A 14,618-nucleotide genomic window follows, 5' to 3' on the forward strand; every position below is an offset into this window, starting at 1 on the left:
CACACACACACACACACACACACACACACACACACACACACACACACGAGAGAAAGGGTCAGAGCTCAGGAGCCAGAGTCGGACCCATCCACAACTCCCCGTTGACTCACCGGGCATCCCTGCTGCCTTGCCGTCTCCCTAGCACTTACACCTGGCCTGGCTGCAGGGTAGGCCCCATACCTGAGGGTTCCTGTAGCAGAACAGATCTTCCTCAGTGAGGTAGGCATCCACTGGGGATGCAGCTCGCTCTGGGGGCCAGATCCCTTTCAGCAGCTCATTCAGCAAGTCCTCCACGATGGTGACAGCTTCTTGGGAAGTGATTTTAGCCTGAAGAAAGGAAGGAGGAGCACTAGCACTCAGGCTTCTGCCACTTGTCTATCTGTCTTCCAGACCTTTCACAAACCGCGTGAGGGCAGATGCTTGGTGGAGGAAAAATCCCCACTAACACAACCTTGTCCCTTCCCTCCACAGTCTCCCACAGCTGGGTGCAAAATCTATTAGGTATTCCCAAGCAGCCCTGAAAAGTAGAGCTCAAAGAAGATAACACATGGAAAATGCTTTGTAAACCTTAAGGCAAAACAAAAATCTAAAAAATCTTAAAGCACCATCTGAATGCTAGCTTTTATTACAGGAGAGACATGCTATTCTCCCTGCTGATACACATGGCCATCACCTTCACTGAGAGTTCCCAATGCGTAGGAGAGGGAGGCTAATTAAAATCTGCAGACTTGGGAAGAGATTGGTGAACATTCCTCAGTCCTTTCCACCAACCAGTTAGAAATAACGTGCCCAATACCATGCATGTCAGGAGACCCAGTATGGCAAGAGCATCATAGTTAATATCTTCCATGGTAATTCAATTGTTTGTTTTTTTCTGATTCTTTCAAGCCCAGCCTCACTTCCTTCAGAGTCTAATAGGCTATAATACTTGACATGTTAAGGCTGAAAAACATCCTTTGTCCAGCAGTACAAAGAAAGAGCCCTGGCCCTGGGACTGAAGGACCTGAGTTCAAACCCCTCTGCTGACACTTACGACCTTGTGACCTTGGGCAAAAGGAATTTTCTGTTACATGAAAGTTGCTGCTTGTTTGTGAAGATCGGTAAATCACCCCTATGGGCTAGGGGTAATAGGATCACCATGAACACCCTCCAGGAAGGACATGAGGGTAATCTATCCAACCTCTGCAGCCACCAAACTCCCAGGTCCGTTACCTCCAGTGACTTTCTTTCTTCCTTCAAAACGTCTTGGCTCAGGGCAACGGCCCGCAGAGTGACCTGCAGCAAAGCTCCCCCTAACAGCTTTGGGTGGGTTCCAAACTCCCAGCTCTCCCTGAAGATTCCTGAGTTTGAAGACTTGAAGAAGAAGATATACTCCTTCGTTTCGCCAGGAAGAATCACACCTGAACAGGATAGGGACTCCAAGTCTCCCCAAAGTCCAGATGAGCTGAGCCCAGAAGCTGTATCCCAACATCTAGCACCCCCCTCCACATCTCGGAGGTGTGTGTATGTGTGGCAGGAAGGGGCCATCTCACTTCAAGATTCAAGCCTGGTCTCCCCATACCGAGTCTGCTTTCATCTGGTCTCCATTCCTGCAGATTCTCTCTCAAACAAGGCTTAGGGAGGGACAGGGACATCAGATTCAGGGAAGCTGGGCAATGATTACACCTTGGTTTCTTTCAGGAATGTGCCTGAGGTTAGTACCCGTCCGGGTCAGGAAGGCCAAGGTCATTTTCTCTCACATACCCTCCTTGGTGTTGAAGTAAAACCGCTGCCGTTTGCTCTCCTTAAATTCCTCAAAGGTGTCAGGCTCTTGGAGCCGCCTCCAGTCGTACCAAACAGCGGCAGTGCCGTTGTTTACGACTGTCAGGACAGAAGATGTTCTCTCCCCTTCCATGGTCTCAAAGGTCAAACGAACGGCGATGCCAATTTGCCTCTATGGGAGAGAAAAGGGACAGTGATGCTGATCTGTCTCTATGGGAGAGAAGGGGGACAGTGATGCTAGTCTGCCACTTTTGGAGAGAAGGGGGACAATGATGCTGATCTGCCCCTGTGGACATGAAGAAAGGAAAGTCAGTCTGCCCCACCAGTGGAGGACTCTACTCTCAAATGGAGCGGTGGGGACTGTGAAAATGAAATCCTAATGGTGACTGCCCCAAGAGTCGTCACTGACAAGAAGAGACAAAATAGATTCTACACGGTAGCAGGGAGCCCTGAAGTTAGTGCTGATGACAACTTCCCACCAGGGAAGGTTCTTTAGCTCCCGGAGGATATTATGAAATCTTTTTCCCCAAAGAGATACCTATTTAGGGAGGGTTGACTTATATGCTTGTTTGGAGGTAAAGCAGCAGGTAAGAAGGGCAGGAGGTGGGAGGTGATATTGGAAAGAGCACTGGGGTTGGAGTCCAAAGACCTGGGTTGGAATCTCTGCTCTGTCGATTACTATCTGCGGGGCCTTAAACAAATCACTTAGCCTCTCTGCTTCTTGATTTCCTCATCTGGAAAATGAACGGATTGGACTGGATAACCTCCAAGTTCCCTTCCAGACTTAAAGCTATGATTCTAAGGACCAGAGTACAGTCTTCTGACTTCATTCTTGTTCAGGTTAGTCCTGTTGTCACTTTTGGATTGAGACTGAAAATGTGGTCAGACTAAACTAAAACAGGACGTTACGATCTCCTTGTGATTTTGTCAAAGTCCCCAACCCTCTCCCCTGGGCGAGGCTATGGTGAAAGACTCAGTTTGGGTTTAAAGGTACACGGAGGTATATGAGGTTTACCTTCCCTGGTGGTAGGTTACTGTCGATCCAGCATGCTGGTTTTCCACAGAAGAGCAAAGAAGGGCCAAGAAAAGGCATGGGAACGACATCAGGATAGTCAGCTAAGGGATCCCTGGAAGACAAACCAATGACATGTTGTCCTTAAGGGGGCTGATGTTCTTCCAAAAAACTGAGAGAAAGGGCAGCCGGGGCATTCAGATCAGGATGAAACTGGATGAGATGGGAGATACTCACGACATAGCATCCTCATCACCAACACAAATTTATCGAGTGCCTGCTATGGGCCCGGGTCCCATTGCTAAATACTGGTGATAGCTAGGTGGTGCAATGGACAGACCACTGGATTGGAATCAGGAAGTCCTGAGTTCAAATCAAGCCTCAAGATACTCCCTAGCTGCCACTTAACCTTTGCCTGCCCCAGCTGCCTCATTTGGAAAATGAGGATAATAATAGCACCTACCTCCTGCCAGGGTTATTATGAAGATAAAATGCAATAATGCAATAGTGATTGTAAAGGTTTCAACAGCCTTAAAGCACTGTATAAATGCTAGCTATTGTGAGACAAAGAGAGGTAAAAACATACTCCCTGCCCTCATGGAGCTCCCATTCCAATGGGAGAAACTACATGCAAATAATTCTGTCTACATAATATCTATGCAGTGTAATCAGTGAGGAGGTACTAGCAGTGGGGGATGACCAGGAAAAGCTTCCTGCAGGAGGTGGGATTGGAGCTGAGTCTTGAAGAAGGTCAGGGACACTGAGGCCAAGGTCAAGAAAATACGCATTCTAGACATGGGAGACAGTAAGTGAAAAGGCCACTGGGTCAGGAGATGGAGTGTTTGGTGAAAAAGGCCTGTGCTGCTAGATCACAGAGTACAAGGAGGGGAGTGAAATGTAAGAAGACTGCAAAGGCAGGAAGGGGCCAGGTTGCGAAAGGCTTGAAAAGCCAAACAAAGGAAAATCCCAAAATTGCCAGGTCCTTAAACTATAGGATCATTGATGATATGCAGAACGCGATTTGATAATTATCCATCATGACTAGTGTAAGAATGTTCAAGAAAATCATCTTGCAGAATAGAATAGGGTGAGAAGGACGGCTGAAAGAGAAACCTGAAAAGGGTAAATCTAAGAAGAGATCGCTACTAGAAAGAGTTAGTAGGGTAGGCTGGCCCTCAACACAAACACAAATGCCAAAAGGGACTATAACACTGGAATGCACACAAGGACTACATGAAATGATGTCCCACGATGGACATCATGCACTCTTCCCTGACATTAAAACCAACTCACGGAGTTGCTTCTTTAGATGTACTTTCTTTGACATCTTTAAGGACTGGGAAGTGTTGTGCAGAGACAGATGAAAAAGGATGTCCTTTACCAACCACTTCGAGGCCATCAATGTCCTTAATTCAAAAAGGAAAAAACAGGAAAGGGGAATGTGTTTACCTTTTCTAAAAAGACATAAGCATCCCACCGGGAGATTCATACTGAAAAGGGCACAAAAGGTCCAGGAGCATTACCGGCTGGTTGAAGTCCAATTCCTTCAGGATGCACCGGAGCTCCTTTCGTCGGTCAATCAAAAAGAGACTCTTATCCCATGTGAAACGGAACCCAGGCTTCCTCATGGATGGCAGTCCTGGAGAATAAGCCATGTTCACTCAGTACATGAAGATCAGCCTGTTTCTTTTCATCTACCTTCCCTTCCTAAAGAGCTCGAGCATCCCTGTAGAATCTCTAAGAAAACTTCATTCACAAGGTGTTAGCCAATTTTCCTTACCTGACTCCATCTGAATGCTCTGGGGCTTCCCTACATGAACGATCGGCTGTCGGTAGCAACAAGGCCACTGGGTCACCAGACCTGTTAGTTCATCTCCAATATATTCAGGCTGGCTCCAGAAATTACAGTCGACCTCAGTGCCCTGACAAATAAGGAGAATTGATTGGACTCCCCCGAATTCATAATGGCACCAATGTGGGGAGCCCAGAAAGTCAAGGACATCTGATATGGTGCACACAGACCCTCTCTCTGATGAAACAGTACCCCTTGTGATGTCACAGGAAAAAATCTTTCATACTTTTCCTCCTGGGATAAGGAATTCTAACTTTTACAGAGACTACAGAGAGATCTGTTATTTAGGACAGATACAGAATTATCAGGATCCAAAAGAGTACCTGTAGGGGCAGCAAGGTAATGCAGTGGATAGAGCACCGTCCCTAGTCAGGAGTTAGGAGGACCTGAGTTCAAATCCAACCTCAGACACTTGACACTCACTAGCTGTGTGACCCTGGGCAAGTCACTTAACCCCACTGCCTAGCCCCCCCAAAAAGAGTACTCTTTGGGGACTACCTCCATTCCAACCAAATTGGCTATTGGCTGTCCCCTGTCATGCCTTTGCACAGGCTGTCCACCATGCCTGGAGTGACCTTCCTCCTCATCTCCACCGTTTACATTTGCTAGCTTCTTTGAAGACTATTTGAGATTCTGCATCCAACTCTGTGCTTTCAGGATATAGAAACTGACTTCTCTCATGATACAAAGTCTTGCATCACTTGGGACCCCATCATCTCACATACTCCCCTTGGCCACTTTAAATGACATCTCCATCACCCCAATACCCATTAATTAATCCAAATCAATTCAACATGCATTTAAGCATCTACTATATATTTTTGAATTCTTACATTTTAGTAAGAAAGTCATGTTTTTATTATCAGATGAGATATCTGTAAAGCACTTAGCAGGTCACTTCTTTGGATGTGCTTTTCTTGACATCTTTAAGTACTGGGAAGTGTTGTGCAGAGACAGAGGAGAAAGGATGCTTAGAAAAGTGCTTAGTAACGGGCCTGGCACACAGCAGGCACTTAATAAATACTAGCTTCCTTCCCCTTCTGGATGTCAGAAGCTCACTGACCTGCTGGGGTGAATCCTTGGAAAAGGGAGAAAATCTTACTTTTTTTGGATGGAAAATGTCCTCTAAAGTTATGGCAATATATCCTGAGCCACTTAATTCCCCAAATGCTCCGCCACCCCCTTTTTAAGCTGTGCCTAATAAACAGAAAAACTATTTATTAAAAAGATCCTACTGTGTGCACAGCTATATGCTAAGTACTGGAGATTCAAAGATAAATTGAAAAAGTCCTGGTTTTCCTCAAAGAATGTAAACTGTACTGGGGGAATACAATATATAAATAGATAAGGACATACATCACTGTTTAAGGAGAGATAGCACACTAAACACTGAGACTCAGCAAAGGCTTCCCATGGGAACTACTGGATTGGACCAGGTAGTGGGCATCGGAAGGAATGAAGCAATGACGTCTGATAAGAGCTGTTAAGGAAGCTGGAGAATATAAGAGATGGAAGTAGAGAGGAAGGAAATAATATGGAGTGAGCCCAGAAAGGTAATATGGAGTCAGGTTGTAAAGAATTGTAAATGCCAAGCTAGGGAGTTTTGAGTTCAACCTAGGAACAATAGTTAGCCACCAAAGGGTCTAGTTCTAGTACCAATTCAAGGTTCAATAGTACCAATGAGTGTCCTCTAAATCATTCCCCACCCCCTCCTTCTTTGCGACCCTTGGTGAAACCAATGCTTCTCCTTGTACCCTCGATCCTCTTTCCTCTGGGAGCTTTACACTTCTAATATTCCCCCTTCTCTCAAATCTCTAGGCTCTCTTTTTCTACGAGCTCCTTCTCTGCTGATGACAAACATGCCCAGGTCTCCTCTGTCCTTAAAAAATCTTTACTTAACTTTGCCAACCCCTCAGGTCATCGTCCCAAATCTCTCCTCCCTTTGAGAGCTAAACTAAAAAAAAAAGCCCTCTACTTTGTTGTCTCATCTTCCTCACCTCCCATTCTGTTCTCAAACCCTCACAGTCTGGCCTCTGAGTCCAAAACACGTTGAGACTGCTCTCTCTGGGCTTCACAAGGATCTCTCAACTGCTAGAGCCAATGGTCTTTTTCTGTCCTCATCCTTGGGGACCTCTTCCTTTGCAGCTTCCAATGCTTCTGACTACCCCTCTGCCTGGAGGCTCTCTCCCACTCAGCTTTCATGAGAGTTTTCTCATCCTACCTACCCAACTACTCCTGTTCAGTCTCCTTCACTGGATCATCATCCATGTCCTGCCCTTTAATCACAAGGGTCCCTCCAGGCTCTGTACTGGGCCCTTCTCTCTCTACACTCTCCCTTTGGGTCATTTCATCCACTCCTTTAGGTTCAATTATCTCTGTAGAGACAACACCCAAATCGGTATGTCCAGTCCCAATGGCTTTCCTAAACTCTCGTCTAATATCTCCAAAATGACCTATGAATACTTCTACCTGGATGTCCCATTGGCATCTTAAAATCAAAATGTTCAAAATGGATAACTTCATTATTCTGATCCCCCTTAAATCTGCCTTTCCCCAAAAACTTTCTGTGGGAGAGCACCACAGTCTTAGAGAGTCAACTTCAACTCTTCCTTCTTCTTCAACTGGCTAAAGCTTACCAATTCTACATCCACAATATCTCTCCTTTCTATCCCTTCGTCTCTACCCATACAACCACTCATTACCTCACAACTGGACTATAGTAGCTGCCTCCTAATTGGCTTCTCTTCTTCCACTCTTTCCCTGGTCTTATCCATCCTCCAAACAGCTGCCAAAATCATCTTCCTAAAGTGAAAGTCTCTGTCATTCCCCTGATCAAGAAGCTTCAGTGGTCCCTTATAACCCACAGATTAAAACAAATTCTCTGGTTTGGGACTTAAGTCCCTTCTCAGCCTAACTTCAAACTACTTTTCTAAGCTTATTTCACATTATTCTCCATTATACATTTGAAAGTCTAGCCAAATTGGCTTACTTGCTGTTTCCAAACTTGATATCCATTTCCCACCATTACTGCATTTGTACAAGCTGCTCCCCATGCCTGGAAGGCACTCCCTCTTCACCTCCACCTCTTCCAATCCTTAGCGTCCCTCAGGCCTGAACTCAGGTACCAACTCAGCCTTTCTTGATCTTCCTAATTAATGGTGCTTTCTCGCTCTCTCTCCTAAAACTACTTTGTGCTAATTTATCTGTGGAAACAATGTATTTCCCCAGCAGAATGTAAGCTTCTTGAAGGCAGGGTCTGTTTTTGGTTTGGTCCTTGTATCTCTAGTACCTAGTGCAGCAGCTTACACATGGTAGGTGCTTGTTACTGAGTCATGTCCAACTCTCCTTGACCCTTTTTGGGATTTTCTTGGCAAAGATACTGGAGTGGTTTGCCAGTTCCTTCTCCAGCTCATTTGACAGCTGAGGAAAATGAGGCAAATAGGGTTAAGTGACTTGCCCAGGGTTACACAGCTAGGAAGTGCCTGAAGTCAAATTTGAACTCAGGTCCTCCTGACTCCAGGCCTGGTGCTCTATCCACTGCACGACCTAACTGCCCTATGGTAGGTGCTTAATAAATGCTTATTATTGCTGTTGTTAAGAAGAGGTCCTTTGGATACTCCCAAGGTTTGCAATGGAGCAAGGCTTTTCTCCACCATATGAAATTAGTTGCCCTAATGTCCAAACTATGTTCTTTCCTCCAAAAAATGAACTGTGCAAATTAGGAATGAAAAGTGGGGGATGTTTCATCTTACCTTCCCATAATATAAAATAGAAATGGAACGTTCAATCAGATTCCTTTCTTCCTGTACCCGTCTGAAGCCCTCCCCTGTATTCATCAGCAGCTCATTCACTGGCTTCTTCAGATGTTCTATTGACAGATGAAGGCATGTCACCCCTTCTTCCACAGCTGCCCAGCCCCATTAGTCTCTCTCATTTTATCTCTCCATAATAGTCAGAACAAATGACTGTAAATACTTTATGCAGTCAAGTTAGTACATTTATCAGACTCATGAAAGAGACAGATCCAGGTGTGCTGGTAAATGTTTAAAAAATGGCCCTCTGAAAACACCTTTTAATTTTAACTTGCATTATTAACATTTTCACCATAATTTTCTTAAGTCTAGACCATTAACAAGATAATAGATCAAGCACCAATTTGTAGATTTCCAAGGTATAAATGGTCACACTGAAAATTAACAAGCATGAAGCCTGAAATGGCTCCAGCACACTCCTGGACAGATCCCAGCAGTAGAAGTAACCAACCCAGTCCCAGGCTCAAGGGATTTGGACAGGTGATAAAAGAGAGGATGACCTCAACCTCACAATGAGCATCATCAATAATAATAATAGCTTGTAATTATATCCCATTTTATGGTTTACAAAGTGCTCTAGACCCATCATCTCACTTGGTCATTACAACCCCCTGGAAGGTAGCTGGTATAAATGTCATTATCCCCCTTCTACAGATAAGCAAGCTGAGGCTCAGAGGAGTTGAGCACCTAGCCCAAGGCAGCATGGCTAGTGAAAGGCAGAGACCAGGGCCCTCTCCACCAGCCTGCAGCTGCCTTCCTGACAGCCGGACAGCAGCCTGGCACAGTAGTACACAGGTTCAGACTCAAAGCTCCTAGACTCTACTTACTGCTTAGACATTCTTGCTGCTTCTTCCTCAGAGTCATATTGCGTTTCCAGTTCTTCAGAGATTTATGCTGAGAAGGTGGTAGCCAGAGGTCTACCTTCTCCTTTTTAGGTTGTTTCTTTGGCTCCTCTGGTACTGCAATGATGACATTGTCCACACCGGCAGTATCTGGGATCATTTTAGCTAACTAGAGAATGGAAGAGATAGAAGGGTCCCCCTACTTGCACCCACCACTGCCTTGGACATGGGACATGTTCTGAGGATCAGAAGGAATTTTCATATAGATCAATCCATTAAAAATACTTGCCTCCTCCATGGGAACACTTATCTTTAGGTTTCTTGTACAGGTAATGACAGAATGAAACAGTCAGTTTTTCCTATATGACAGAACAGAGTTACTGCTGCCCTTATTTGGAGCATCTGTCTGATATATGGCACTATAAGCAGAGGTGTTCTGGTAAATGTTTAACAAAAGATTCCCCAAAGGGGAAAGAATGTATATTCGACACTTTCAAGTTTAATATGCACCATTAAAGTTTTCTCCATCAATTTCTTAAGTCTAGACAACCAAAATAATAAATCAAGCCCTGATTGATAGCTTTGAGGTGTAAAAGCTTGCTACTGAAAATTTAACAATGGTCCCTCTCTTAAGCAATTTAACTACGGGCTCTCTCTCAAGCCAGTTCAAGCTGGCTCCAGTATGCCCCTGACTATAAGACTGAAACAGATGGCACTTCAAGGTGATTTCAGCCTAAAAATGCCTGAGGTGGGGCAGAAAACAAAAAGCCTCTAGTGATTTCCCACATCTACACAGCTCTTTACCGATATACCTCAGTATTTCCTCTGGCAACCGCTATTCTCTTGAAGTCATAGAGAGTTCCCAAAATGTTGTGGGGGAGAATCTGTTCTTTGCCATCAGAACTTTCTTCTGCTGGCCCTGGTAAAAGCGAAAAGGAGGGGTAATATTCCTGTAACTGTTGAAAACTACTCATCACCAAGAACATCTCTACGTGGACCTTTATCACCCATGAGATTGCTGAAAAGAGCCCCTGCTATCTGAGAGGAGGACAGTTTGTTTTCAAGGATGGCCTATGCATTTGGAGGCGGGATAAATTCTGGTCTTACCAGAGTAATCCAAGGGCTTTGTGGCTGCTTCAGGAGCAGCAGGGTGAGCTACTAAGTGACGTGTCACCTTCTTGGCCTTTTGGATTTTATGCTTTCGAATGAAAACTTGATGGGTAACAGTTTTCTCCTCTAAGTCAGGAGGACGGGGAATATGTTGCTAAAGAAACAAAATTGCACAAGATAAGAAGAAGAACATATACACATGCACTAGACTGGCTACTCTTACCTCCTCCTCAATGAAACTACTGAGGGCTGGAATATCGACTGCATTGACCATCTATGAAATGGAGATAACAATGATGGACCCCAGATGCCTGGCCTCTACAGCCCCTTGCTGGGATGTAGAAAACATGAATGAGTTTCTTTCTAGCATTTCGAGCCTCAGAAGACAGTTCCTACATGGATATAACATGGGATCACATGCAACTTCAATTTTTTTTCTTACATAGGAAATGTTTTACAAGAATCTCAAATGTCAACATACATAATTCAGGAGATCCTTTGGAATTCGAAAAGCTGAGTGCCTGTGTGCAATCAGTCTTTCCCTTAAGGTAGATGAGTCACCATGACGACAATGACAACAACAGATGCACAATGAGGAGTGGGCCAAGGACGACTGTGGACGTGGGTCAGTTTTAAAAGAGCCACCCACCACACAGGGGATGGAAAAAAGTGCCAACAAGAGATACTAATGCTGACTCTAGAGTAAAAGCTCACCCACTGTGATCCCCACCTTCTTTAAGTCCTCCTGCTTAATGGCCAAAGCCAGGATATCATCTCCCTGCAGGACATTGCTGACTTGCTCAGGTTCCTCCTGGATGGGAGGAGTGATGAATTCAGGGGCCTTTGTACGCCTCTTGTCTGGAAGGCAAGAGACGGTCTGTTTGTTTGCGAACATTTTTATACAGGTGTGCTAAAGGAGAGAACTGTACTGGGCTCTGTAGAGAAAAGGACAAACCCTCCATGTGTTAATAGCAGCAGCCTACCTGGTGTAATTTGGGAAGCTTCCCTCTTTCCACTCCATCACCCACTCACTCCTCACACACTATAATTTAGCTTTCTCAAGGGTCAACAATGACTTCCTAATCGTCAAGTCCAATGGCCTGGCAGATTGTAGCTCAAGTGTTTGTCCAGAGACTGGCTGATCTGGTCAAAAGGGGCTTTAAAACTAAGGAAGGGAGGAGGAGATGAGTGCCTAGAAATTCTTGGCTTCATCATAGCATGTTATGGTTGTTATTTAGTCGTGTCGGACTCTTCGTGACCCCTTTTTCTTGGCAAAGATACTGGAGTGGTTGGCCATTTCCTTCTCCAGCTCACTGGACAGATGAGGAAAGTGAAGCAAACAGGTTTCAGTGACTTGCCCAGGGTCACACAGCTAGTAAGTGTTTGGAGCCAGCTTTGAATTCAGGAAGATGAGTCTTCCTGATTCCAAGACCAGTGCTCTATCCACTGTGCCCCCTAGCTGCCTCGTATGCCACATATGATGCTACAAACCAGACTCCCACTTTGGTTTCTCTAAGACAGAACCATCCTGGCTTTCCCTGGAGTATATTCTCTGTCTCTTCTGTTATCTCTTTTTCCTGACTCTTTTGATATAGGAACTCCCCAAGGTTCTGCCCTCAACCCTTTTCTCTTCTTTTTCTATGACTACTCCCATAACTTTAATTATTGACTCTATCCAGATGATTCCCAAACCCTATCTCTAGCCTTGATCTCTTTTCCAGACTCCAACTAAGTACCAGAATCTCCCTTTGTACTCCCTGATGGAATCTAAAGAGTAAAATGCCTAAAACGGCACTCATCACTTTTCTTCCAAAACCTGCTCTTCTTCTCACCTTCCATTTCCGTAAATGGCAACACAGTTCTTCTAGTAATTAAACCCTGTTCACAAACTCAGAGTCATTTTTGGTTCTTCCTTGTCCTTCACCCCCTGCATCCTGTCCCCAAATCTTATAAACTCTGTATCCATAATTTCTCCTGAATCTGTTTGTCCCTTTCTAAAGGAGGTGGGCTGGAGATGATAGAGCATTAGACTTGGGACCAAAAAGACTCATTTGAATCTTGCCTCAAACATTTATTAATTGTATGATCTTGGACAACTCAGCCTCTTTGAGTCTCGGGTCCTTCATCTGTAAAATAAGAAAAATGTTAGCACCTATTTCACAGGGCTGTAGTTAGGATAAAAGGAAATAATGCATATAAAACACTTTCTACATAAATGTCACCACAAATCTTATTCATATCTTCATTGTCATCTTGCCTAGATTATGGTGGAGGCCATCTCCAGTTGTCCTGATCCATATCTGGCCACTGGAGCTAGATGGCTCCGGAGGAGAAAGTGAAGCTGGTCATTTTACACAGCCCTCCCTCACTTAAATCTAATTCTCTTGCAAGTCATGGTATCACCTTCCTGATGTCATGGTCCTCTTTGAGAAGGAAGGACAAACAGAAGCAGACTATGGCAATGGTTTCTCTGCCTCTAGTTTCTCTCATATCAATTCTACAAACTATTGCCTATTTTTCTTAATGTACAACTCTAAATATATTTCTCTCCTGCTCAAGGACCTTCAATTGCGCCTTTCTGAACTTGGTCAAATCCATATTGTGTCTGGGTGAGCACTAGGAAGAAAGCTATTTGCCCAGACTCTTGCTGATATAATCAAGAGAGTTTAAAACTAAAAATGGAGGGAGAAGGAGATGCATGCCCAGACAGAAGTGTTAACTCATGTACCACAGAGAGAAAAATACATGTATTCTTTCCAACTTTTTTACCAATAAGTTGAATGAAGACATAGAGGGCATGTTTATTCAACGAGCATATGACATGAAGTGAGGAGAGATGGTTAATACTCTGGATGACAAAACTGGCTCCCAAAATGTAGTGACAATAGGATGAAATTGAGTAGAATATAAGCTCCTTGAGGGTAGGCCAAGTCAAATCAACAAGCATTTAGTAAGTATTTACCATGTGTCAGGCACTGTGCCACCTGCTGAGAAAACCAATACAAGCAGAAATAAAGACAGTCCCTTCCCTCAAAAAGCTTATACTCTAATGGGGGAAGACAACATACAAAAGGAAACTGAAAGAATAGAGGAAGGGAGAGACAAGGTGAGGAGGAAGAGATGAGGGTTGAGAGAGGGCCTGGAAGAAAAAGTCCAGAGAGTTAGGAGTGTAATTGGGAGAGGAATGAAGATATAGCTGGCCTGAGCATCCTCCTTTAAAATGTAGTTTCTGGGAGGGACCAGCCAATCAGAGAAAGAGGCTATGGGTGTGGAGGTTACTTCCAGTATGTGAAGTCCAAGGGTAGAATGAGCTTTCAGAAAACAGAGGTTTCTGCAGTATGGTAGGAAAAACAGCCTAGCAAAGAATAAAGGAATGAAGCATAGGGATTATTTTTTATTTTGTCCTTGCATCCCTAATGCCTTCCAGAATAGAGGCTTACACACAGTAGGTGCTTAATAAATCTGTTGTAATATTAATATATAAATATTGTTGTTGATCAGTCATTTCAGTTTTTTCTGACTCTGTGACCCCATCTAGGATTTTCTTGGCAAAGATAATGGAGTGGTTTGCCACTTCCTTCTCCAGCTCATTTGACAGATGAGAAAACTGAAGTAAACAGGGTTCAGTGACTTACCCAGGGTCACACAGCTAGAAAGTGTCTAAGGCCCCATTTGAACTCAGGTCTTCCTGACTCCAGGACCAGCACTCTATTCACTGTGTCACCTACCTGCCCCCAATATATAAATGTAATGGGATGTTATAGTACAAAATAAGATATGAAGAATTGAAGGAAACTTGAGGATACTTGTATGGACTTGTGCATAATAAAATAAGCAGAATTAAGAAAACGATTCACACAATAATGTGAAGGAAATCAACATGGAAAGACACAGAATTCTAACAGATTGATTGACCAATAGCAACTTCAAAAGATTGTGAGCTAAGTCTTAACTCCTACAGGTGCAGAATGCAGCATGCATTTGTCAGACAAAGACAATATGTAGACTCTACTTCTTTGGTACAAAAAAGGGTTCTACTAAGGGTGGGAAGTCATTAAGAAGTGAGAGTGATGTAAAAAAGCATTAATAAAATTATATATATCTCTCTCTCCATATATATATACATATATATATATATGGAGAGAGAGAGAGAGAGAGAGAGAGAGAGAGAGAGAGAGAGAGAGAGCTGGCTAGCTAGATAGATAGAGGGTAGCTAGGTAGTTCAGCGG

At 44.1% G+C, this 14,618-nt stretch overlaps 1 protein-coding gene across 2 annotated transcripts in view; it reads right to left on the reverse strand.

The window, feature by feature from the left end:
- The window catches only part of MYCBPAP (MYCBP associated protein), a 34,856-nt gene that overhangs the window by 8,257 nt on the left and 11,981 nt on the right, over positions 1–14,618 (reverse strand). For both annotated transcript variants that reach the window (XM_027870480.1, XM_027870481.1), the window contains exons 2-13: positions 11,120–11,247; positions 10,387–10,543; positions 10,092–10,198; positions 9,265–9,448; positions 8,378–8,493; positions 4,554–4,695; positions 4,297–4,412; positions 4,067–4,179; positions 2,777–2,888; positions 1,744–1,933; positions 1,213–1,400; positions 181–327 (exon numbers count right to left, since the gene is read on the reverse strand). In XM_027870480.1, the coding sequence (XP_027726281.1) occupies positions 181–327; positions 1,213–1,400; positions 1,744–1,933; positions 2,777–2,888; positions 4,067–4,179; positions 4,297–4,412; positions 4,554–4,695; positions 8,378–8,493; positions 9,265–9,448; positions 10,092–10,198; positions 10,387–10,543; positions 11,120–11,247 (1,700 nt within the window). The remainder of the gene's footprint in view (positions 1–180; positions 328–1,212; positions 1,401–1,743; positions 1,934–2,776; positions 2,889–4,066; positions 4,180–4,296; positions 4,413–4,553; positions 4,696–8,377; positions 8,494–9,264; positions 9,449–10,091; positions 10,199–10,386; positions 10,544–11,119; positions 11,248–14,618) is intronic.

The sequence above is a fragment of the Vombatus ursinus genome, unplaced genomic scaffold (assembly GCF_900497805.2).
Source record: "Vombatus ursinus unplaced genomic scaffold, bare-nosed wombat genome assembly UNPS02014797.1, whole genome shotgun sequence".
NCBI classification, from domain to species: Eukaryota; Metazoa; Chordata; class Mammalia; order Diprotodontia; family Vombatidae; genus Vombatus; species Vombatus ursinus.